This window comes from Mytilus edulis, chromosome 5 (genome assembly GCF_963676685.1).
Source record: "Mytilus edulis chromosome 5, xbMytEdul2.2, whole genome shotgun sequence".
Classification (NCBI taxonomy): Eukaryota; Metazoa; Mollusca; class Bivalvia; order Mytilida; family Mytilidae; genus Mytilus; species Mytilus edulis.
In genome coordinates this window covers 83,283,583-83,311,069 of record NC_092348.1, presented here as the reverse complement: position 1 = coordinate 83,311,069, position 27,487 = coordinate 83,283,583, and the positions used below count along the sequence as shown (strand labels likewise).

The 27,487-nt window shown below is 31.2% G+C and overlaps 1 protein-coding gene across 1 annotated transcript in view; it reads left to right on the top strand.

Annotated features, from left to right (window-relative positions):
* The window catches only part of LOC139524646 (G surface protein, allelic form 156-like), a 45,620-nt gene extending 18,751 nt beyond the window's left edge, over positions 1-26,869 (top strand). The window contains exons 6-15 of the mRNA XM_071319601.1: positions 29-175; positions 1,551-1,697; positions 10,113-10,259; positions 11,065-11,205; positions 11,706-11,852; positions 12,585-12,722; positions 17,725-17,865; positions 23,309-23,452; positions 25,160-25,288; positions 25,893-26,869. Of these exons, the coding sequence (XP_071175702.1) occupies positions 29-175; positions 1,551-1,697; positions 10,113-10,259; positions 11,065-11,205; positions 11,706-11,852; positions 12,585-12,722; positions 17,725-17,865; positions 23,309-23,452; positions 25,160-25,288; positions 25,893-25,978 (1,367 nt within the window). The 3' untranslated portion in view covers positions 25,979-26,869. The remainder of the gene's footprint in view (positions 1-28; positions 176-1,550; positions 1,698-10,112; positions 10,260-11,064; positions 11,206-11,705; positions 11,853-12,584; positions 12,723-17,724; positions 17,866-23,308; positions 23,453-25,159; positions 25,289-25,892) is intronic.
* Positions 26,870-27,487: the final 618 nt, after the last annotated feature.

Genomic DNA, 27,487 nt, shown 5'->3' with positions numbered 1-27,487 from the left:
TTTTATTATTATTTATTTTTAATTTCAGAGATTGTATTAGAGGCTGCATGTACACCTGGACCAACTGATCAATGTGTAGACGTTAACGCTGAATGTAAAGCAGACACTGACACTGCTAATAAATGTCTATGTAAAACAACTCATTACAAAGACAGCAGTGGAGCTTGTGCTGTCAGTATGTATACAAAATATCATACATTATAAAATAAGAAAAGATATTTTTTAAATAATGATTTATGTCAATTATGATATAGAACTATTCGATGATAGTAATGATAGTTTTCTGTTTTCGACCAAAACGAAATTAGAATCCCAGTTGTGAACTTTTCATTTCGATGTAATACCTGTTTATTGAGTTTATATATATATACCTTGGATCAGCTATTCCTAAGCTCGCACTTCCAAACATCATGATTTCCCTTTGAGCTATCAAACCAAGAGTTTCAAGGGCCGAAGTTGAAATCAATCATTCGGAAATTTTATCTGTTTCATAGATGACGACGGATATGTTTTTTATTGCTGTACATATAGTACCGTTCTCTTTCCTCAAATGAGACCTACCGAATAAGTATTACTACTGGATTTGCACTAACATTAGCAACAAGTGTTGAACAGGATCTGCCAAATCTCCGGGGTCATTCCAGGGTTTTGGTTGGGTTGATGCTACCGTGTCTCAAGTTTGTTTCATTTATTGCTTGAATGTGTTCTCTTATTGTCGTTTCCCTTTTTAAATGGAGGTATTAGTTTGTTTTCAACTTATTAGTTTGAAATGGCTTTTTAGTTCGTAACTTTGACCTTGTTTTTACAATAACGAATACGACTTGATCACGAAAAACTATGAACAAAATATGTTTTCAATGTTTCAGTCAGTAAATTAATATAAGATAGTCCGAGACCACAATTATTTCGTAGTGCATTTCTTTTAGACATTGAATAAATATTAAAAAATCTCACCTGCGCTCTCTCAATATTTTTTTACAGTGTGTTGTACTACTTTTGGGAAAAATTATATAATAAAGTTATAGAAAACTTCATCAGCTCTAACTTAAAATATGGACAATTTTATGTTAAGGGGGTCTTGAAATCTTTTGACAACTTCCGAAGTGCTAATTTTAAAACTTTTTCAGTGAAAGTCATACCACATGGAGAAATACATTTGGAAGGGGCAAAAAAAATAATTCAAGCAACACACTGTCCACACTAGGGACTATATTCGTGGACATCGAAAAAACGAAAATCAAGGGACGAATATTGTGGTCAAGGACCAGATATCGAAATACGTTTTCAGTTTCTGAATTCAAAACAGTAAAAAAAAAGAACTATATATCGATTAAAAACACCACTGTAGTTTTGTATTGAATTGCTATACGCACAGGGTAACAATCTTTAAGAAGAATAATAAAATTCAAACAATTGACGAGTTCATGAGATTTTAGATTTTCAAGATTGTTTTAATTTAAAATGACTACCACGATACACACACGGACAACAACAAAAAAAACAAATAAACAAAAGCGAATTTACTCTTCTTCGAACTTTTTGATTTTCAGAGATTGCATTAGAAGCTACCTGTATCACTGGGCCCACCGACCAATGTCTAGACGTTAACGCTGAATGTAAAGCAGACACCAATAATGCTAATAAGTGTCTATGTAAAACCACCAAGTACAAAGACAGCAACGGCGCATGCGTTGACAGTATGTATACAAAATTTCAGAATGATAACGATGTCAAACAGCTCAAACTTGTACATATTTTTATATAATTTGATATACATTCAAAAAGAGGGACGAAAGATACCAGACGGACAGTCAAACTCATAAATCGAAAATAAATTGACAACGCCATGGCCAAAAATGAAAAAAGACAAACAGACAAACAATATTACCCATGACACAACATAGAAAACTAAAGAATAAGCAACACGAATCCCACCAAAAATTAGTGGTGATCTCAGGTGCTCCGGAAGGGTAAGTAGATCCTGCTCCATATGTGGCACCCGTCGTGTTGCTTATGTGATTACAAATCCGGTAAAAAGGCTTATTGGGTAGGTCACATTCATGAAGGGGAGGGGATTGTAGTTACGATATAAGGAACATGTGAAACGGTTATTCCATAACGGTCAAATGTCCCTAGGTTGAGTTTGCGAAGAAAAATTGTAAGAATATTTATTGTTTTTTTCTTTCTCCATTTTAAAAGAATCAAAATTGTGGTGGAAATATAGAATAAACTTTAAATGAATCAAATTTTTAAGAAATATCATATGGAACTGCATGTGTATTGTGGTCAAGGCATTGTCATTGTATAAAATTTAGATAAGATTATAACAAACCATCTGCAACACAGCCGAGATGTATAATGCTACATGTTCATTTATTGTTTCTATCGATCTATCATGAAGGAGAGATAGATATTTCGACTTTCATTTATAGTCTTTTTCAAAAATGATAAACGGTTCTTTATATTGGTATGCACTCATTTTAAACGTTTCAAATTTATGAAATTATATTCGTACATCAATATTTTTGATACACCAATAACAAAAACTGAAATATATTGAATTGGTACATTTTGTAACTATTCAAAATTATATCAGAAATCTATACTTAATTATAAAATAATGAACCTGTTAAAGGGAGACAATACTCGCATAACATTTTTCGAATCGGCACATAATACAAAGGAATAAAATTGAGAATGGAAATAGGGAATGTGCCAAAGAGACAACAACCCGACCATAGAAAAAAACAACAGCAGAGGGTCACCAACAGGTCTTCAATGCAGCGAGAAATTCCCGCACCCGGAGGCGTCCTTCAACTGGCCCCTAAACAAATATATACTAGTTCAGTGATAATGAACGCCATACTAATTTCCAAATTGTACACAAGAAACTAAAATTAAAATAATACAAGACTAACAAAGGCCAGAGGCTCCTGACTTGGGACAGGCGCAAAAATGCGGCGGGGTTAAACATGTTTTTGAGATCTCAACCCTCTCCTATACTTCTAGCCAATGTAGAAAAGTAAATGTCACTCTTGTATACAAATGACACATTAATATAATTAATTAACTGTGCATTCGTGCTCTACCTTCAATGAAGATTCAAAATAATAAATATAACCAAAAGTTTTTAATCTATAGGATAGTGAAACTGCTGAAAGCTAACCCACTGTAAAAATATTTTTTTGAATTTTTTTAAAACTTCCTCAGAAAAATGCTGGAGCCACTTGACTTTCATAGCTCATAATTAACGTTTTTACACAATATTTTAATAAAGTAGAAAAATATTATTTGCTTCTCAAAGTGTAAGACGCAATAAAAATCGTATGCTTGCATCATTTGACCCAAATACAGAATTAATTAAGACCTGAACATTTCGACATTTGTTTGTTTATTTTAAAAAAACAAAACGGTTTGTAACAAATCACAAGTACGTGTTAAGATCCGACTAAATACCGATATCCCGATATCGTCAGGTAAATATGCTAGATTATTGCTTAAAACTTTACACACTTCTAAGTTATATAAATACAAAGATCTGTATACTTTTTTGTGATGATTCAAAAAAAAAAATTTAAGAGTTACAATGTATTGAGTTTTTTGTTAAAAAAAGGTGTGTTTTCACATGTCTCGCTGTATCTCAGACCCTCTTTATGATAATTGTGTAAAAATTACACATAAGACGACGGGCGTATCATGCGCTCATGGCGAAGCTGTTTATCAACAAGTTCGTTCTTATTTTGCACTGTTATACCACTATCCCAGGTTAGGAGTGGGTTGGGATCCCGCTAACATGTTTAATCCCGCCACATTATTTATGTATGTGCCTGTCCCAAGTCAGGAGCCTGTAATGCAGTGGATGTGTTTTTTATTTATGTGTTACATATTTGTTTTTCGTTTATTTATTTTTTATTTTAATAAGGCCGTTAGTTTTCTCGTTTGAATTGTTACACATTGTCATATCAGGGCCCTTTATAGCTGACTATGCGGTATGGGCTTTGCTCATTGTTGAAGGCCGTACGGTGACCTATTGTTGTTAATGTCTGTGTCATTTTGGTCTCTTGTGGACAATTGTCTCATTGGAAATCATATCACATCTTCTTTTTTTTTTTTTTTTTTTTTTTAAAGTTAACCATTATATATTATTTGATTCAAACTGATTACTATTGATTCGTCGTTCCCCATCCATGCAGTAAGCATGGCATGAATATTTTCGTTTGACCACAAAATACTTAACAACAGTAGTAAACCACTGTGTTGAGCGTTAATTGGCGATGTATTTGCTACAGTAGAATACATTTAGATATAAATTTAGCTGTAAAACTACTACTTTAAGCACTTTGCTGTTTATGTTGCACACCAAATATTGTAACTACAAAAACTAAACTGGAAACCACATCTGAAACACCAACTTTTGACGTTAACGCTTTAGCAAAATATATCATACCATTTAAAGACTATAGCTGCCATATATTTTCTGATATTGAAGTTTGATATTTGCCCAATTACCATTTTACGTTTACCACGAGTATATGATTTTTCTTTCCCTGATTAACATTTATATTCCGGAAAGATTCGAAAACTCGTTCTTGCTTTAATGATAACAATTCCGATTAAGAAGTGAAAAGATAAGATTGGTATATAAGAGCATTTGCATATACATTAAAAACCAATGTAAAGATGATAAGACTGGTAAAATTTCATTTCTGCGGTTATCTTTTATTTATTTGAAATTACTAAGTGAAGAAAAGATTACATTAAATCTTTCATAAAAAATTTCCATGGTATTTAACTGTATGGTCGTATTCGCATGTATATTTGCTGTACTGTCTTAAACAAATGATCTGAGCTCATAATTAAGGGGAGATAATATGTTTGTATTTGGACTATCTTCCTTTCAGCATTGTCTTTGGCATACATTTGTTGGTTTTTCCACTCTACCCCTTTCTTTGGTAACATGGCATTCAAAATGTGTACAAGTTTGAGTTTTAAGGAAATGCCTGTTCCAAGTCAGGAATGTGATTGTTGTTGTCCATCCGTTTGATTAATTGATGATATTGTACAGACGAAAATTACATATTATTGTATTCTCCTCCTAAATGATGCTGAAAATGCGTTTGGCTAAATTTCTTTCAATTTTATTAAAAGCGTATTTAATTGGTGTTTGTTTTGCAACTTTGAACCATTTATTAAACATTGGATCATCAATTCATACACTAAAAGTCAATCTACAGTAACTCAAAATTGCCATATTTCAGAATCATTAGCAACTCATGGAGATTGTCGTAAAGGGGATAATCGGTATACTTACACGCAAACAATGATCAAGTTCAAGAAATCACTTTCTCTAATTTTATGCTATTTTCACATTTCCTGACCGGTGTGAGAAAATTATATCTAATCTTTAGTGAAAAATTTGTTCTCAGCAAATGATTAGTCGAAATTTTATTGTGACGTTAAATTTTCCTTATTTTTTCTGACTTTTCCTATTGTGACGTCATGAAAAAAGGCGACCATGCCTGATGACATCACATACAAAGTACACAACTTTCGGTAAATCTTTGAAAAAGAAGGATAAAATCATTAGAGAAACAGATGCCACCACTATAACTCGTGTATTATGATATTTCTCCACTCTCAACAGTTAAATTTTAACTATTTAAAATGTTCGGCAAAGCCTCGCGCTTTAAATATTAAAATTAACTGTCTCGAGTGGAGAAATATTGTAACACACTTGTTGCAGTTGTGGAATCTATATATATACAATGTACTAGTATATGAACTAGATTATCTTATTCACAGTATGCAAATGACACTTCTCTTTTACTTAGCTTGATGAATCACCAGAATCATCTTTGGGTGCATCTTTCTGTATTCAGGGGCCGGTTTCACGCAGCTATCCTAAGGCATGTCATAAGATATATCTTAGGACATGTCTTATGATCCTCTTATGACTATCCTAGGACATATCTCTGACCTCGTCTCGAAGCTGTCTAAGGATGATCTTAGCAGAGATATCCTAAACCTGTCGCAAGTTTTTTTAAATTTTCAAATATAACATTGATTTACGGAAAAAATAATGTTAATGTAGAATATCTTTACCATAAACTACTGTATTTACAGTTAGCGCATGAATTAATATAATTAGATAATTTGCAAAATTAATATAAAAAAAAAGTAATTGATATAAAAATTCACTTTTATAAATAATTCACCAATAGATATATATATGAAATGTTTAATACAAAACTGAGAAAAAAAAAATTATGATACTTTTTGTTGTTGTACTAGTGAGTTGAATTCATTTTCCACTGTATCGGTTATTAAAGGAAATAGGATAAAATCGTGCATTCTTGATATCAATACATTTGATTTTCATTGTTGACAAATCATGATAATCCGTCAATCTATAAAGATTACGTTATAAGCAGGAAAAGGAGAATAGATAATTATATAATATCAAGATAAATTGCAAAATTAATATAAAAAAAATGAGTGTAGTTTATATAAATAAACTTATGATTATGCTAAAACCATCATAAGACACGTCTCGAGTAGTCCTAACTTTATGACCAACTTTAAGAGATGTTCTTATTTAGGACCACGTTGTGAAACCCACTTAGGACTAAGATATGTCATAAGACCATCCAAAGACATGTCTTAGTCCTAAGACAGCTTCGTGAAACTGGGCCCAGATTTTAAAGCCTTAATATAAATTTTGACAAGGTTAAGGTTGTTTTGGTTGGGAAGAAAAAGTTATCCAAAGAAACAATGCGAGTTAGTTGTGGATTTCAGTCGGGTCCCAGTAGATTAAGACTTTTTGGAACAAAGTCCTCCATGAATCGTGATGAAAGTTAAAGTTTAAACTGTGAACCCAGGTTGAAAGAAATCGAAATGACTAAAAACGAACACTCTCCCCAATTGGAAAAATAACAGTGACCAAAACCTTATTATATCAAACTAAAACCATTTATTCCTATCCATACCTAGTCAAAATATAAGACAGCTTAAACATTTCATTGACAAAATAAATAAAGTTAAAAGAGAAACTATATTTTAACCACACTGTTCATGAGATCTCAAAATCATAAACATTGATAACTACATAAAAGATTTAAAAGTAACCTGGATAAGAAAAACAAATAGAAATAGATCCAAACTTGTAAAAGTATTCCTCTTTTCAGAAAATTTAATTCTTTGGGCGCATATAAAAAGTTGAAAAATCCAACGAGGAAAGAAGTATTTGATGCTTGGAATGATCTCCAAATTAAAGGTTGATAATCAATCAGTTTACATAAATATTAGACTGGAAAAGAAGATTGGCTGATTAATGACTTGTTAGATGAATAAGAAAAGTTCATGACTTCTGATACCTTGTTTACAAAATGTATACAATATTTAACATATCACGGTTCAATTTCTGAAATAAAAAGGAATTTAAAGAATATAAGATATTTCCTAATGACTATTAAGAAAATAGGTCCAATTTTGTCTTCAGTTGGAAATACATTTTTCAAATCCCCGATAGTTCAAAAGAATATTTTGAATGAAAAAAAGTCGAACCTTAACATGAAATGTTGACAAAGTTGCAGCATAATTTTAAATACAAACTACAATTGGAAAAATATCCTTATAGGTGTAATGTCATCACTGTTTCCCCTATTAGACTTGTTTAAAAAATAGTGCAGAATTAATCTTTGTTTTAGATAAGGCATTATTTGACATGAGTACAGTTTTATTTGACTGTCCCTATGGTATCTTTCGTCCCTCTTTTATCCTCTACAATACTTCAGAAAAAAATCCCAAATCATTGATTTTCATTTCAAATAGTTTAATAATATATAAGTTTATGACTCTGAATATTTTTTTTTCTGAATGAAAATATAGGAATAGTTTTCTACAACTGTCAAATTCAATGGAATATTTTTTGCGAACTTTTTTCATATGCAATCGGATAGAACATACTATAATTTAGTGGTATAATATCTTTATTGCCCTTTTATATGATCAAGAATTCAAAACTGTAGTGGTTTTAATATCGAATACTACATATAATTTAAGGCATGAATTATTCAGCGTAATTTTGGTTATGGAGGGGCCGACAAAAGAATATACATTCTTGAGTTGTCCTTTTATATCAAAATGACAGGAATACCAGAACTTCTATATATTTGAATATAGAAATACAACTAACTTTGAATATAGATTTGGTTTTTGTTTCGTATCTTCAAGTCATATAAAACGAGTGAGTGGTGAACAATAATGTTTATCCAATTCTTGAACCAATGCATGTATATACCATAAACTTAGTCCTCTGTGCACGATTTTATAATTTTTTTACGCAAATATATCGTTTAATCGTATTTTTTTTCTCTCTGTCTGTTATGATTTAACAAATATGTCTACTCATTAAATGCCGTGTTTTGAAGCCGAAGTTTATCGATTGTCACCTTATAGTAAACAAATAACAAAAAGCATGGATATTGAGCACGTGTTTAACAGATAATTGCTTATTTTGATGACAGATCCATGCGTATTGCGATCACCGGATTTTTACGAGGAGGGTCATGCTCATGTCACTACGCATACGGAAAATATGTCGGCGAATTGCTTCCTTGAAGCAAGCAATTACAAATAAGTAAACTTCTTCTAAATGTGGACAAATTAAAGAATTATCCTCAGAAAAAAGTATATGTACATAAGTTGTATAATGAAAACTATCCATTTAGTTATAAAAAACACATGCATTTTTTTTTTACTAAGCGGTTTCTTATGACTTTAACAAAAACCTTTAAAAATCAAAAAAATAAAGTTAATAATTATGTAAACAAAAGAAGGAAATAATCATAAGAACAAACCAACGTGACAGCACTAATTTTTGTTTTTGTCAAAACAAAACAAATCATATTTTATTAACATTACAGACTCGGTAGCGAAGAGAACCATTGGAACCCCTGTGTTGTAAATGTGTATATTGGTTATTTCCAAGTAAAGAACTATTGCTGTTATTGTATTAAGAGAGTTGATATAAGTTGTTAGAAGTTATTTCTAGTATTTCGTATATTGAATGAGTAATTAACGTACGTTTTACTTTATGTTAATAGCTGTATCGATAACGTCATATATGGCGCAACATTGTCATATATTGTTCAGAACGTTACCGTTTGGTCAATATTATAAGCGTGAAACCAAAGGTGTACATTTATGAGTTCTTAACTGGAATAATTAATATGTCTAGATTTGTTTATTCATAAGAGTGTATTATTGTAAGCATTTTGAGTCAAGGACTCTTATACTATATGTCAGCGTTTGACGTTATGTTTTTCTTCCTGCTTAGAATATTTACTTCCGGTAATTTGAAATAAATACCAGTGCAACGTCAGTCTTTGCTGTGTACACATTTGGCTTGCAGCAAGGCTCATCATGGGGGTTCTTAGAATGCTAGAGTTAAGAAGCAGCGCATTTAGCTGTATGCCTCGCAGTTTATTTTATATATAAGGGTCGTAGTTTAGAGTTAAGAAGCAGCGCAGATAGCTGTATGCCTTGTCTTTATTTACCGTATATTTGAGATTGTAGTATTTAAGATAATTTCGTTTGGTCCGTACAAAAATACTTGTAAGAAAAAGAATATTATTTTAGTAGTTCGCCCCGTATGTAAATTATATATTATTGTTGCAATATTGTACTTGCATGGAAATATATCGGCTGTTCAAGAAGTTTAATAAAAGTATCATTTGTACTATTGATTATTTATTCACGCTACCAATGATGAGAGAGAACAGACAACAGAAGTGACGGTCGTATTTATTTATTACCCCGTGTATTTACTAGTTTTATGAGATATTCGTATTTGCTAGCTTTATAACTATATCAAAACATAGCAAGAAGCAGAAATAACGACACCCTAAAATGTAATAACAACATACATCATATATTGTAAAAATAAACAAAAATGTACTCTCTTTCAACATAGCCTTTGTCTTGCAATTTTATCCTGCAATTGATCAAAATATGTGTGTAATTAATTTGTTGTATATCTCCTGCTTATATATTATCAAAGGTTATAGTATGCATATAATGTGTTAAAACTGACTTTTATGTTTGCATTCTAGAAATTGCATTAGAAGCTACCTGTACACCTGGACCTACTGACCAATGTCTGGACGCTAGCGCTGAATGTAAAGCAGATACTGACAATGCTAATAAATGTCTATGTAAATCGACCTATTACAAGCACACCAATGGCTCCTGCGTGGGCAGTATGTATACAATATATTATATAAACTTCACCAGAAGATAACTTACTCATAACTGAATTGAAACAAAGGTTCAATTTGTTATAACATGATTTGTTAATCAAATCATCTACTGGACCAATATGAAATCATAGGTACAAAAGTCAAGGGTCCCATGCGTTCGATTTTTAAAAAATGAAATGTATGAACAGTTCTTTGACTTCGACAATACATAATCATTTTTTTTTTTTTCGTTTTTGATATTGAAATACATCAACTATAAGATAGCAATATCTTTCATAAAAATGAATTCACTCGAAGATACTTTCCAATTTTATAAGATCAGTTACCAAACCAATTCCTAAATTGTCATTTGCACATATGTCTTGCAGGATCTCAATATTGAGGACTTGAGGTAAAAACATCCTAAATGCAACTATGCTAATATCCCAAACAAATATAATCAGAATGGCCATGTTATTACTGGCGACATCGACATTGTCACAAACACGTATCTGCGAAATGCTATGCAAGTGCCCGTTACGTGAGCCTATATCTATCAATTTAACAGACAACTTCAAAACACTGACGAATTAGTATTATATTAAAAGGTATAGTAGGAATTTAAAATATATGTTTTTTCTATTCTCTGTCTGTTTCTTTCAAAATGATACACGCAAAACACATCCATCAAAAACAACAACAAAACATTGCTCTAAGCTAATGAGCTGTTTGATGGAAAAATCAAGATATATATTTTAACGAAGATTATAATAAGATGTCAGAACTAACTTTTTTCATAATCGAAGGGATGAAACTTAACTTTCAGAGGGCGGATTTGAAGGAGTATGCGTAACAACTATCGGTGACAGTTCCTGCCTATATTCCCTAAAATGTACAACAGATACATGTCAGTGTACAACACCTGCTAGCGAGTTCTTTGATTCGACTGATAATACTTGTAAAGCAAGTAAGCTTTATTTTTTTCTTCTATATATTGGAATAAGAGTATGTTGATAGAAACAAAAGAAACCTCAGTATCTTTTACAAAACAAATTAATTATATCAAAGTATTTTATGTGTATTAAATTACCTAAACACATGTTTTCGATTATCCAAAAGTTGAACTTTAAATTGGATGTTTTTCATAAATTTAAATAATCAACTGTTGTATTGAAAATATGGACATATATGTAAAAAAAAGAATAAAAACGAAAAACACTTATGTTTATTATAAATCAAGAAAAAGCCACTTACACTGCATGTATGCTCTCGGTCAGGGACATTTTTTGGTAAAAATAATAATATTTATTTAATTTAAAGAAATTTAAAGTAATTTCGGGTCTAGTCAATGTATTTGTATAGGACACAAACAATTTAAACAAGCCATCTGCAAGATAGACAAAATATAAAATGCTTTATCTTCTTTTTGCCATTTCTTATTCATCGTTTTAATTGTTTTCATTTCAGAGATTGCATTAGAAGCTACCTGTACACCTGGACTTTCTAACCAATGCATAGACACTAGCGCTAAATGTAAAGCAGATACTAACCATGCTAATAAATGTCTATGTAAAACAACTCATTTCAAAAACGGCAACGGCGCATGTGCTGCCAGTATGTATAAACTATTTCAGAAAAACTTTTTCAGAAAAGAACGTAATCGTAAATGAATTGTAACATAGGTTCAATCTGTTGTAAAATAATGTGTTAATCGTTTCTTTTACTTGATCAACACACAAACGGAATGTAAATCAAGGATCCAATGTTTATGTTGCTGAAATGGAAATTACAGAAATGTACAATTTCAGTCGTAGGGATTGTGTAACAATTAAAGCACAGTTTATAAATACGTTCAGGGGGTTTATAACGACAAAAAACTATTTTGTAAAAGTTGAAAGCAAGTTTTGTGTTTAATTGTTGAAAATCATACATGTTAATAGCCTATATCCAATTTCAATTGAAACTTGACTCATAGCTTCTAGCATAAATTATGTAGGTCTCCAGTAAGGAAAAAAGATTTAAGAAAAAAAACAACAACTTTCATTTTTTGTATAATGCAGTTTCAAGTTATTATAATTATATTACAAGAACAGTGATATAAAATATTAAAACTAATGGTTATATATTAATACTACGTTAATTTTTTCATCAGTCACATATATAGTTAAAAGAAAATCGTTTACACTTGGTGAAAAATAAAACAAAGCATGCACGAAATAAAAGTTGGAAGCCGGCAATTCATTAGTTGTCGTGTGTTGTTGTTTATCCTAAAATAAAACAATATGTCTTAACCATGGCTTTGTTTTATTCTGTATTGTTTGAGACTATGTTTTCTTTTTCTGTCAGAGATTGCATTAGAAGCTACCTGTACACCTGGACCTACTGACCAATGTCTGGACGCTAGCGCTGAATGTAAAGCAGATAATAATAAATGTCTATGTAAAACGACCCATTACAAGCACACCAATGGCTCATGCGTGGGCAGTATGTATACAATATATTATATAAACTTCATCAGAAGAGAACTTACTCATAACTGAATGGAAACAAAGGTTCAATCTGTTATAACATGTTTTATTCAATCATATTATGTACTGAACCAATAGGTACAAAAGTCAAGGGTCCCATGTGTTCGATTTAAAAAATGAAATGCATGAAAAGTTCTTTGACTTTGACAATGCATAATCATCGTTTTTTCAATTTGAATACATGTCTATGTATAACAACCCATTACAAGGACGATAATGGCGCGTGCGTTGCCAGTATGCATATGTACAATACATCATATTCATTGTCAATTTGGGTTTGATGACAACAGAAATTCATAACACGTTCGATAAGAAAAAAATATTTAGAAATGTAATTGGATACGCATAACCCTGAACAAATATGTTTATATTTTTGGTTGTTGGATTTGTGAAACACTTCCACTGATACAACTACACTTACTCAGATACAGCTAAGTCTGCCTTATATCTTGACTTACATCTAGAAATTGACAATGAGGGTCGTTTGAAAACAAAACGTTACGACAAAAGAAATGATTTCAGCTTCCCAACTTTCCATTTCTATGTAGCAACATTCCAGCAGCACCTGCATACGGAGTATATATCTCCCGATTGATACGATATGCCCGGGCTTGTATTTCCTACAATGATTTCCTTGATAGAGGATTGCAACTCACAAGGAAACTATTAAACCAAGAGTTCTAAATGGTGAAGTTGAAATCATCCCTTCGTAAATTTTATGGACGCCATCACGAGTTGGTTGACAGTTATGAAATAACCGTTTCACAGATGATATCGGATATATTCCTTATGTTTGAACTACAATACGCTTCCCTTTTCACGAATGTGACCTACAAAATTTGACTATTTACTGGATTTGTAATAACATAAGCAACACAACGGGTGCCACATGTGGAGCAGGAACTGCTTACCTTTCGGAGCACTTGAGATTACCCCAGGTTTTGGTGGGGTTCGTGTTGCTTAGTCTTTAGTTTTCAATGTTGTGTCTTCTGTACTATTTTTTAGCTGTTTGTCTTTTTATTTTTGACCATGGCGTAGTCAGTTTTATTTCTGTCTATGAGTTTGACTTTCCCTCTGGTATCTTTCGTCCCTCTTTTACAAAAATGATGGCTTTGATGTCGATGCAAAAGTTTGCGTTGTATTGCCAATACCATTACTGACTTTCCATTACGCCTGTTAAATGCGACATGATAATCCGTTCACATTTGTTAGCGTCGTTTATGTAGATCTACGGTATTTGACAGCATAACTAAAACTTGCTAAAGGTTCATATATTGTATCAAGCGCCCTGTTAAGTAATTATATAAATATAACAAAACAAGTATTTCGTAAATAAATACTTCCCACAACATGTGTTCAATGTACAAATAGATTCAAATCATTATTGTGACGAAGTGGTATAAAAGGATGCCGTGATTGATTACAATGATGAATAACTAACTTTTCCCTCTCAAGACAATGAACATAAATTTAGTTTTGTTTACCCCCCCCCCCCTCCCCCTCAACAAAAATGTTTTTAAATTCACATAGATATGAGCCCTCAAAAATAAATCAACAATACCTCTAATATAAGAGTGCATTGTAAAAGAAATAAAAAAATAAATTAAAAAAACAAAAAAACAACCAGACAGTTATTAGTTTATATGCAACTTTTTGTATTTCTTTGGTTCTTATAACGTGACTCTGTACTTGAAAAGATCCCGTCAGTATGATATTGTTCTTGTTTATGCCATTAGGATATATTTCTATTATGAATTACAAAATTCGTTGAACCATAAACGTCAAAATCATTCAATCGCGTAGTAGAATTTACTATTTGTGGATTTATATAATTTCTTTATATAACTTTTGGACTATTTTCAATCTCTGTCTATTTCTGAAATTTATTCTTACATACTTTTGATTTTTTAACCCTATATGCTAACATTGCCTATGAAAATGTTATAAATTATTTGTATTGACATTGAACGACAAATTTATGTGACGTATAAAATTTTCTGACGTCAGACACTCAAATCAATGAATGTGTTTGTAGATAGATGTTTTTGTTTTCTGTTAAATACTTCCTTTTAAAATTGTTATACGATGATGACTGATAGTGGAATTAACTATTTGTGGATTCTTATAAATTCTTTATATAACTTTTGGACTATTTTCAATCTCGGTCAATTTCTGATATTTAGTCTTACATACTTTTAATTTTTTAACCCTATACGCTAACATTGCCTATGTAAATGTTAAAATTGTTTGCATGCACATTGAACGACAAATTTATGTGACATATAAAATTTTCTGACGTCAGACACACAAATCAATGAATGTGTTTGTAGAAAGATGTTTTTGTGTTCTGTTAAATTGTCCCTTTTAAAATTGTTATACGATGATGACTGATGTACCCATATTTTGACTATTTATTTATTGTGTCTGTTTAGTTAACGCATCAACGTAAATATAACGGAATTTGATGAGACTAAAGTGAGAGGGTTAGCGCTATAAAACCAGGTTTAATCCACCATTTTCTACATTTGAAAATGCCTGTACCAAGTCAGGAATATGACAGTTCTTGTCCATTCGTTTTTGATGCGTTTTGTTATTTGAAATTGCCATGTGATTATGGACTTTCTGAATTGATCTTCCTCTAAGTTCAGTATTTTTGTGACCTTACTGTTTTTTTCAAAATGAAAATCCATATAATGATAGAAGGACATGGTAAGTTTATGACATTTCTAGTTAACCAATTAAATAATTTAACTCTTTACACCAACACAGAACTTGATATACACCGGTAACTAAACGAAATGCCAGAAGAGATCCGCCAATACGGAGCATGCATGTATTCAGCTTTTTATTTGTTTGAGGTTATGATTTTGGTGTTTTCAAACAAGGGACTTTTCGATTAGAGTTTTTTTGGAGTTCGGTATTTTCGTTATTTTAATGTGTCCCTCTTCTGGTCGATTGTTCCTTTATTCTTATTATTCAGGCTGTTTTCGTAAGACACTTCTTAAGAAGAAAGAAAAAGAAGTTATCAGTATCCTTTAACTTTATTTTTCTCTATATAGATGATGTTCTCTCACCAACTTATTCAAAATTAGTATGTTGAATCAAATTTGAGATAAAGGATACAACAGATACAGCACGCCGTATATCTTGAACTACAATATACGTCTAGAAATTGACAATGAGGGTCGGTTTTAGAAAACTTCGGCTTCCCAATTGTGAACTGTTCATTTCAAATTATGTAGCACCATTTGATTGCTGCTCACAAGGATGCTGTAAAACATAGTGTTCCAAATGATGAAGTTGAAATCAACCCTTGAACAATTATATGAAAGCCATCACGAGTTGGTTGAGCGTTATGTTATATCCGTTTTACAGATCCGATGATAGCATATATGTGTCGATGTCTTAACTATAATCCTGTGCCTTTCACCCCTCTTTTAGCCATTCCCTGTGTAACATGTGGATACAACTAAGCAAAACAACAAACAAAACTAGAGGCTCTAAAGAGACTGTGACATTCATCTTGGTCTATGTGCATATCACACAAAGGACATCCTCCAACATTGTATACGAGAATAGACGTTATAATGATAAAAATCTCTATTTTGTTTATCTTGTATTACTGATGTTTTATTCTGTTCAGTTTTTGTCTTTATCTTCTTTATTTGTTTCAAAACACAAAAGAGGATAAAACTAGAATGTGTTCATAATACCCATGCCCCACTCTTACTATTATGTCTATATTCAGTTGACTGTGGAATTGGAATCAAAACTCAAATTTGGCATTTAAGGATGTACTTAGGTGATCTAAGGTAAAATTAAATAAATCAAAAAGTTAACATGGACACTTTAAGCTGGAAGAGTATTAGCTAAGGATCAAAATAAGCTAAAAATATTGATAGGTCATGGCGCTCCTTTTCGAGATATTTGATTTATAAAATATTACGAGAAAAGGCTCACTCGGACATTTACCTTATATTTGCATTAGTATTATTTGGGTCTCAAATCAAAAAAAAAAATCAAGAATCTGTTTAAATTTTGTCAAATGACATTTTATGGGCTACTTAGTCTTATGTTAAACGATAAATAGGTGTTATGGGGCAATATATTTTACCTTGTATCGTATGGAAAAACACAAAGGAGTTCGAACATTTGACACTTATTTCATTTAGAATGATCTGATCCTGAATAAAGAACATGTGTACTAAGTTTCACGTTAATTGGATTTAAATTAATCCAAAACTACCTTGACAAAAAACCTTACCTGAAGAGGGACAGTTAAATGATTTCAGAGATATGAGCTGAAATCTACATTTACCTTCAGTAATCGATGTTCTATTTTTAGCCATAACGGCCATCTTTTTGGAGGGCCGGTTCATCGGACACATGGTTTAAACAAAATACATTTTGTTACCCAATGATGATTTAGTTATCGTTTGTCAAGTACCTTCAGAGGAGAACATTTTTGTAAGAGTAAACGACGGACGCCAATTAGAATTAGAATAGCTCAATTGACCCTGTGGGTCAGGTGAATTTCGATTTTTTCGATTTTTTGTTATTTGACTTTTTGACCATTAAACGTTAAACAGTGATAATATTTCTGTATGTGCCTGTCTCAAGTCAGGAGCCTGTTATTCAGTGGTTGGCGTTTGTTTATGTGTTACATATTTGTTCTTCGTTTATTTATTTTTTTATAAGTAAGGCCTTTAGTTTTCTCGTTTGAATTGTTTAACATTGTCATTTCGGGTCCTTTTATATTTGACTATGCGGTATGGGCTTTTCTTATTGTTGAATGCTGTACGGTGACCTATAGTTGTTTATTTCTGTATCATTTTGGTCTGTTGTTGAGAGTTGTCTCATTGCAATCATACCACATCTTCTTTTTTATATGGATTGAAGATCTAGCTGAAAATAAAAAGAAAAACTAGACAATTAAAGAAATGAAACTTTACTTTCAGAGGGTGCATTAGGAGGAGGATGTGTAACAGCTACCGGTGACAGTACCTGCTTATATTCCTTGAAATGTACATCAGATATATGTCAATGTACAACACCTGTTAGTCAGTTCTTTGATTCTACGGCTAAAACTTGTAAACCAAGTAAGTTGTATTTTTGTCAAGTTTTATATATATGGTTTACGAAAAACATTTATAAAGTTAAAACATTTTTCTAGAAAGATGCGTAATTTGAATTGTGGTACTGATGTTTTTGGAAAGTACAATTACTTCGTGAATGTACATGACAATGTATCGGTTACCATGTTTTTTTTTATTTTATTTTTATTTTTTATACATTCTTTATTGAAAACTTTCACATTTGTTGGTTTTATACAAGAAAAAACCGGCACCTTATCCCGGCTTCGTTAAACATTAGATTGTATATTTATATAGAAAAATATTTAGTAATTGTTAGTATTCAAAATAATAAAATATATTCAATATATTATTATGAATCTATTATTTCCATATTGTTCAATAAAGAGAGAATTTTATTTGAGGGGGCTCGCGGGTCTAAATCAAATTTTTAGGATTTCTCTATATTTTTCTATAAATGAACTTTATCTTATACTTATACAAAAATGAAATAAAAAAAAATGGGGTCAGCGTTCATTTACGCTCACAATCTGCCTCCGAAAGAAGCATACATTTTTGTTTATGTCCTTTTTCCTAAAAAAGGACATGAACTAATAGGAGAAATAGCGGTAATATCGAAATAAAAAAAGAACTAAATTACATAAATAACTTAAATTTTACAATTACTTAGTTTATGTACAGCTCATTCGGAAACAACAATAAAACATATAGGTCACCGATGAGTTAAAAAAGATATTTCAATTTTAATGCCACAAAAATGGCATTTTTGCACCAAAGGGAGCTAATTTGGAGCTTTTTCAATGATATCTACATTTTAAAAGTCACATGGGGCCAACACAAATTGATTTTTTGGAATGATTTTTGTACCATATGATAAAGTATCAACTACTTACATTTGACTTAAAAGGTAATAAATAAATTCTGTAATGAAAAATTAATTTTTTTATTTTTTTTTTGAAAATCTTATACCCTCGGGCCTCCTTAAGAGAGAAAGAGAGAAGAGAAGAGAAAATAATAAATAAATCAAAAACAAATACTAAATAAAACCAAAAAAGAAAACCTATTAATAAAAAGAAAATTAAAAATCCTTTAAATTTGGATATTTGGCAGTAGTATTTTTGTTTAAATACAACATTAGATACATTTGGCAAAGTTGATTTTCCCTTGTAAATAATTCATACAAACACAAAACAGATATTACAGAATGCAATCATACCACATCTTCTTTTTTTTTTTTTTATAGATAACAGTTTATTTTATAAAACATATATGGTGGTGTTGAGAAGGCTACATATTTTTTTTAATCTTTTTTCCAAATAACATGATTAGCCAAATATTCTATTACTATAAAAAAAAAAAAAAAAACACTTTGGGCTTCGGTAGTATGCTTATATATCTTGTCTATATACCAGCTTTGATTATTTTGAATATCTTCTAATTTTCACTTCTTCGTACTACATTTGTATAAACTTCAAGATTATTCTCATTATATCTGTACAAGGAAGTTTTAGCTAGCTCTAATTGTATAATTTTATTGTTGATATTCACCCAAATTTGTATCTAGTACTAAATTGTGTATTTATATGACAGAACTTTCTTGGTATTCCTAATTATTGGAAGAAATTTATACACATAAGTAGTATACCTAAAACGACAAAGTTATTTTTCATTTGCCTGTATATCTTATTAAAACCATTTTTTTCAAAAGTGATTTTTTTCGAAGGGTTTAATATTTTGCAGTGGTGTCTTGCCATGGCTTTATTTGGACTTGCTTTTTTGCCTTTTGGCCTTGAATGTTTGTCCCTAATATTTTATTAACTGTGCATTTGCATTCAGATACCGTAAATCAAATTTATTTGTTCATAGTGTGTTCATTTACGTTTTTTGATTGAGTTAAGGTGATGTCATGCTATTGTTTCAGAAAAAGGGATAATATTTGGCACCATTAAAACGTTTAATCCCGCTGCAAATGTTTGCACCTGTCCTAAGTCAGGAATCTGATGTACAGTAGTTGCCGTTTGTTCATGTAATTTATACGTGTTTCTCGATTCTCGTTTTTTGTATAGATTAGACCGTTGGTTTTCCCGTTTGAATGGTTTTACACTAGTAATGTTGGAGCCCTTTATAGCTTGTTGTTCGGTGTGAGCCAAGGCTCCGTGTTGAAAGCCGTACATTGACCTATTATGGTTTACTTTTATAAATTGTTATTTGGATGGAGATTTGTCTCATTGGCACTGACACCACATCTTCCTATATCTATTATATCATAGCCAGTATTTTTCACGTTGAATATTAGATGATCAATATAGTCTCTAAAAAAACATGTATACATTGTGCACATGTTTTTACTTCTAACACATAGAATGAAACGTGTTATATTGTTCTATCATTTGTCTTTGTTCTATTATTAATATTACTTTAACTGTTGGATTGTTTTATGTGATATCCATTAAACATGGTTCGGTACTAAGACATCCCGTCAATGTGTTTGTAATATCTTTCATTTTTTGCTGGTGTGTTTTGTGTATGCGACTTTTTGTGTTTCTTTGGTTCTTATAACGTGACTCTGTACTTCAAAAGATCCCGTCATTAGGATATTTTTCTTTTATATATCATTATGGTATATTTCTATTATATTTCATTATGATATATTTCTATTATATGTCATTATGATATATTTCTATTATAAATAATACGTTGAATCACAAACGTCAAAATTATTCAATCGCGTAGTGGAATGAACTATTTGTGGATTCTTATAAATTCTATATAACTTTTAATCTATTTAAAATCTCGGTCTTTCTGAAATTATTTCTTACATACTTTTGATTTTTAACTCTGTGTGCTAACTTGCCCATGTGAAATTTTAAAATTGTTTGTATATACATTGAACGACAAATATATGTGACAAATAAAATTTTCTGACGTCAGACACGCGAATCAATGAATGAGTTTGTAGATAGATGTTTTTGTGTTCTGTTGAATTGTTCCTTTTAAACTTGTTACACGATGATGACTGCTGTACCCATATTTTGACTATTTTATTTATTATGTCTGTTTAATTCTCGCATCATTGTAAATATAACGAAATTTGATGAGACTGTCATCAAAAAGGAGGTTAAGCGCTATAAAACCAGGTTTAATCCACCATTTTATACAACTGAAACTGCCTGTACCAAGTCAGGAATATGACAGTTCTTAATTTTTATGTGTTTTGTCATTTGATTTTGACATTTGATTATGGACTTTCCGATTAGATTTTCCTCTGAGTTCAGTATTTTTGTGATTTAACTTTTTTCATAACTGGCACTAAGTTTACAGACATTAATAAGAAGGATAAAAGGTTGAGGTTTAGCTAGCTATACAACCTGTTTTAATCCACCATTTTCTATATAAAGAGATGTCCGATACTTACTCAGGAATATGACAGTTGTTTTCCATTTGTTGGATGTGCTTGATCGGAGAAAAATAAAATTCATCTAATAGTCAATAAGACGAACAGTTTTAAAAAAGGCGGTGTGGTTCAACAACTTAGAATGTTAGAACATAAATAAGAAGAGTCGGTTGATATTCAAAAGGAGTAAGTTCACGAAGAGTGAGGATTGAACATAGACTTTTAATGGTTTTTTTTTTAAATCAGGTCATCATACTGCAAATTTTACATAGAAACAAATTCATTTTGGCACATCATATATAAAGTTAAGGAGTATAGACTCTTGAAATCTTCAATTTTCAATAATGCTAAATATGTGTAAGCACAATTTACTTAGGCGGCCACCCAATATCCAGAGGAAAGATTTTGTGTAAAGATTCAGTTTCATCATTGGCAGTTGTTGATTACAGAAAAAGGCTTGAATCCTTAATTACGACCAATGAGTTTATCAAGCTTGCATGACCAAAATATGCGCAAAGTTACAAATGTACTCTCATGAGGAGATTTGGTTTTTACAAAGAATCTTTTGAAATATTTCAGTCAAAAACTAAGGTCTGGCCATTTTGAAATTTTATGATTAAGTTGAAATCCATTGATACATCAGATACAGTCTGCCTCATATCTAAACTTACATCAAGAAATTGACAATGAGGGTCGGTTCGAAACAAAATCTCCAAATCGATACGATATTCCCGTCTTATATTTCCTATTCATTAAAAACGGGTGCTCACAAGGAAGCTTTTGAACCAACAGTTCCAAATAATGAAGTTGAAATCATCCCTTCGTTAATCTTACAGACGCCATGACAAGTTGGTTGACCGTTATGGAATAACCGTTTCACAGATGATATCGGATATGTGTCCTATGTCGTAACAACAATCCACTTTCCTTTTTACCACGAATATGACCTACTGAATTAAACTACTGTTTTACCGGGTTTGTAATTACATGAGCAACCCGACGGGTGCCACATGAGGAGCAGGATCAGCTAACTCTTCCGGAGCATCTGAGATCACTCCCAGTTTTTGGTGGGGTTCGTGTTGCTTATTTTTAAGTTTTTCTATGTTTTGTCTTGTGTACTATTTTTTGCCTGGTTTTAGCCATGGCGTTGTCAGTTTATTTTCAATCTATGAATTTGAGTGTCCCTCTGGTATCTTTTGCCCATCATTTGGAACTCTTTTTTCAAGGCTATATTTGGACTACATTTAAACTTCTCTGTTACAACAAAACATATATGTTAAATTCACTAGTTCTTTATGCATTAAATTTCAAGCTGTGCCGGTTTTGTGAATTGTAAACTGTGTTACCAACATGATTACCTTCATAAACAGTGACTCCTGACAATGAACCTATTGAACCAAGCGTAACTAATTGTAAAGTTGGACACGTTTATTATTAACATGACACTAATGGATAAACAAAAAGAAGATGTGGTGTGATAGTCAATTAGACAACCCTCCACAAGAGACCAAAATGACACAGAAATTAACAAAGCCCATACCGCAAAGACAGTTGTAAAAGATCCCGAAATGGAAATGTAAAACAATTCAAAAGAGTTTCTTTGTAACTAATAACAAATATGTTCCACACGTAATAATCTAATCCCTTTTCCCGATTTTGACATCTCCGAATGTTTTACTACCAATTAATAACATGACGAGTGCAATTAGTGGAACAAGAGCATCTGAAACTCCCGACGCTGTTAATCCTGGTTCAGGTAAATTGTTAATACCATGTGTTTGACGGAAAAATAAGAAACTATCTCCTTGAAAAGTTTTTTTACTTAAGATTGATGGATACGTGGTAAGTTAGTCTGTAACCCAAATTCGTTATACAGTGTTCTGGTGACATAATATCATATGTATGGCCCTAGTAAATTCCATGTGAGGTTCATTCGAACTCCATGTATATCATAAGATCACTATAGCATACTGTGTAAAAATACTCTCATATTTTCGAAAATCACTGATATAAACAAATGAAGTAGCGATCTAATACTATTGATTTCTCTATCAGAAATAGCTCTAAATACAGAATGCACAGTTGAAACAGACAAACCGTGTGCTGATCCAATGGCTGTATGTACACAACATGGATCCGGACCAAATAAGTGCATGTGTAACAGTGACAGCTATCCTTTAAGCGATAAGTGTGCTGCAAGTAAGTTTTAATACAATAAGTAAGACATTGTATCTAGAGGTGTGATTTAATTGTATGTGACCGTCTTTAACAGAGGTATTGCGGTATTGATGATGTTTTCAGTCTTAATTTGCGTCTTTTGATCAGATATTTAGTGGGATATTCAAGTTTTCAGCTGATTGAGTATTTAATAAACACCATCTTTGATTTTTAGTTTTAAAGTTGCTACTGATGTTGATTTACTGAGCGCCTCAGACGCAAAACATTTATAAATTGTGACTTTCTAAAGATAGCAATTATCATGATTATGCGATAGATAATTTATTATATTCTCACCAAATATTTCAACCTGTATTACTATTTTGATGATGAAGATCGGTCAATTTTAACGGTTGCTATATCTATTGGTCTTGAACAATAGGAATTGAAACGTATTACACATTGTTCTTCCAAAGCGCTTATCTGGACTTAAATTGCCCAAAACTAAGCAGTCGTATCTTTGAATAAACGGCGAGTTTAATTTAGAAAAACAGGTCTTAAAGTAGTACAAATAATGACTTGGATTAAGACTATCATACAATTGAACAATTTTATTTGTTTTGTAGTTTGATTAAGACGAAATACCTATATCGCTAGAGATTACAATTATTATCTTATTACTAACACAAATCTTTATTAATATTCTTGCAATTGTTATAAAATACTTCAAATAACATAATTACAAACCTAATTATAAATTACATCTTTTTTTTTTAAATTTACCTGTGATGTCTTTTTTGTGGCGTTGATACAGTCATGTGACGGACAGCTCATGTTGTTTTGTTTGCTGCTTTTATGTGCTGTTTTTGTGTGCGGTTTTTGTGCACTGTCTTTGGTTGTGTGTTCCGTGTTTGTTGTTATTCTGTGGTAAGCATGTCGAAATGTTCTAATGCATTGTTAATTTGTGTATTTCTCTGACCTGAATGTTCTTGCATTAATTTGTACTGTATTCCTGTCATGTAATGTTGTCATGTTAGTGGTATTTTTAACATTGTCATATGGACTAGCCACAGAACTAGGTTTAACCCACTATTTTTTGTTAAAAATGGCCGGGGAAATGGCAGTTGTTATCTTATAGTTCGTTCTATGTTTGTTTTTGTTGCACTTCAGTGTTTCTGTTGTTTCGTTGTTTTTCTCTTATAGTTGCTGTGTTTTCCTTGGTTTTAGTTTGCAACCCGGATATGTTTTCTCTCAATTGATTACAAGTCTTTCGAACTGCGGTATACTACTGTTGCCTTAATTTGATTTCAGCCCTGTCAAAGATTCAAGAATTAACGCAAACTATAGATAGTTGCCCAAAAACTAGCCAAGTGAACACTTTTCACGTTCCGGCGAAATATATATAACTATAGGGTTGGATCTGTATAACCACAGAGTATCCAACGGAGAAAGTCTGTCGTAATATTGTCAAATATTCAGCCGTCTATACATATTTATTTGTCTTAAATTAAGTCAAACAATGTTAGATTTACAAAATGTAGTTCTTCAATGTAAAACTTTTTGTGTTTTGCCGATGGAGAACGTCTGATATTATGGTAAATGTATATATTTTTGAATATATCAATTTATTCTGTTTTTTTGGACAGCTAACGCAGCAACAAAAATTATAAGGTAGGGTTAACAACATGGCAATTTTGGTATTTTTAGCATTGTAACATATTGTTCTACTGTACGCTGTATATATTTCAGGAAAACTTCATAATATCAACTGTATGGAAAATGGACATATAAATGAGTGTGTAGAGAACGCAGAATGCAAGAAAGTGAATGACGAATATAAATGTCAGTGTAAAAATGGAGCTGAAGAAAACGGAAAATGTAAGATTTCATAAAAAAGACTAGTTTAATAGTACAATGCTTTTCAGAAACAAATTTATTCTGAATTTTAAAAAGGAGTAGGATATGCGATTGTAAACCTGTGAGAAGACCAAAATGATTTACTAGTGTCTGTCCGTCGTCCGTTCATCCGTACGTCCTTCTTTTCACATTTAATTAAAAGAATCTCAAAAATGCTCACGTTAAGGAGGTATGATATCTTATTCATTACAAAGCGTGAGTGTTTCAGTCATCGAACAATAAGTCAAAAATGCTCTGTGCAGTTTTCATTTAACGTTGGTTACTTGGTTTTATCTATAAAAATTAGCAGTTATTCTAATATACAAGTTTTGCGTGGCAGTTGAATAAAGCGAGTTTACTTTAAAGATCTTTAATCAACAAATGTGTTAAAGTAGGAAGAAATATTTAAAGAAACTTCTTTAATTTGTATATAGGTGTAAACATAATGTATTCATAAAAAAAACTTGGAAGGAAATAACGTTTCGTTTTTACATGGCCAATCCAACTTTTACTTCAACAATGAATATCTAAATGTATGACAACTTAAATATATTTTAAAGTTTGGACTTTTTTTGTTTTTGTTTAGGTAATGGAGTAACAGTGAACTCACCAAATGTCCTGTTGACGGTTGTATGCCTTATTGGTACTATCATATACAAGATCCTGAAATAGACTTGCTTTTAGAATTTGAATATACTGTTAATCTAATGCTTACTAGACTTTATCAGTTCTTTTGATTGTTCATTTGTTGTTAAATGTCAAGTTAAAATCATTGCGAAGAGCCAACTATGATCTTAAAACGTCTACACTAACAAAAAATGAAATACAATTGTGTATGTTTTTATGTTTAAATAAGAAAACCTTTAACTGTTTAAAACATGATCGATAACAATTATTTATTTAAAAAACGGAAAGCTACAATTAATTTCAAAATATGTTAAAACAACTTGGGATAATACTTAAGTTAATAGTTTGCTATTTCGAATATTCACAATTTTCTGCGAACCGGCCACTCTTTCATTAAAGTATCTGGTAGGAGACATGAAGGTACATTTAGCGATGTTGTTTATATTTCTAAGAGCAAGAGTTCATGCATCTAGAAAAACACGAATTTCCATGTTAAATAATTACATAAATCATGTTTTGCGTCAAAACTTATTTGTCTGATTTGTATAGCATCTTTACAGTTTACATTATCTCTTCATTGATCTTTATTCATATCATTCTTATTATATCAAAATACTCTTTAAATGCACAAGATCTAATTTTTCGAAAGCAATTTAAGGTTGATAATATTGAAACTGGTGTTAATACGATAATTTACAGTAGTTTAATTAACTGCATTTCTAATGGAAATCGTGTAATCATTGTTGTGGTTTTTGAGTAGTGTTGCTTTTGAATATTGTAATTCGATTTTTCTTTAATGTTGGATAATATGTTCACCTTTGATTGCAATTCATATTTCTTAATTGATTTATTCCTACTATTGTAGAATCAGATAAAATGTGAACGTTTAAATTTGTTGCATAAACCATTCTATATTAAATCGATTTTTACTTAATATTGATGCGTTTACCTTCTATCTATAGTTTATAGAGAGAGATTCTGACAAGTATCAATCCTTCAAGACATATTCTCAAAACAACACTTATTTACCAGAATTATATACTCTAAGTGGTCTCCTACAGTACATTTTATACTCTAATCCTGTTTCAAATCTTTAAAGAATTTGATAACAAGACTTCAAGTATTGCCAGTTTACTATATGTGCATATTTTCTTATATGAAATGTCTGTTTGAAACTATTCTGATTACAAATTGAAAACATGTCAGAATACTATAAATGTAATGTTTAGCAGTTAATTATTTCAACATTAAAAAGAATAAATAAAGTATTCAATCCTGTATCTGTTTCCTGTCCACATCTAACTGTATGCCTTTTTGTCAATGAAAGTTTACAATTTCTGCCTCAAATGGTCAGTTAGAAATCGTGTCACAATTATATCATTGCTGACCATATATCTAACATAAAATACCTTATTTATAAATAATAAGTGTTTCAACAAAGCCCTATTTGCTAAATCTTTTATGACCTAGGGGTAGCCATTTTTCTCTGTTTTATATTGCCCCTTGGGCCTCATTTTTTTCTAATTTATTCTGCTGTTTCTAGCAATATAAAAA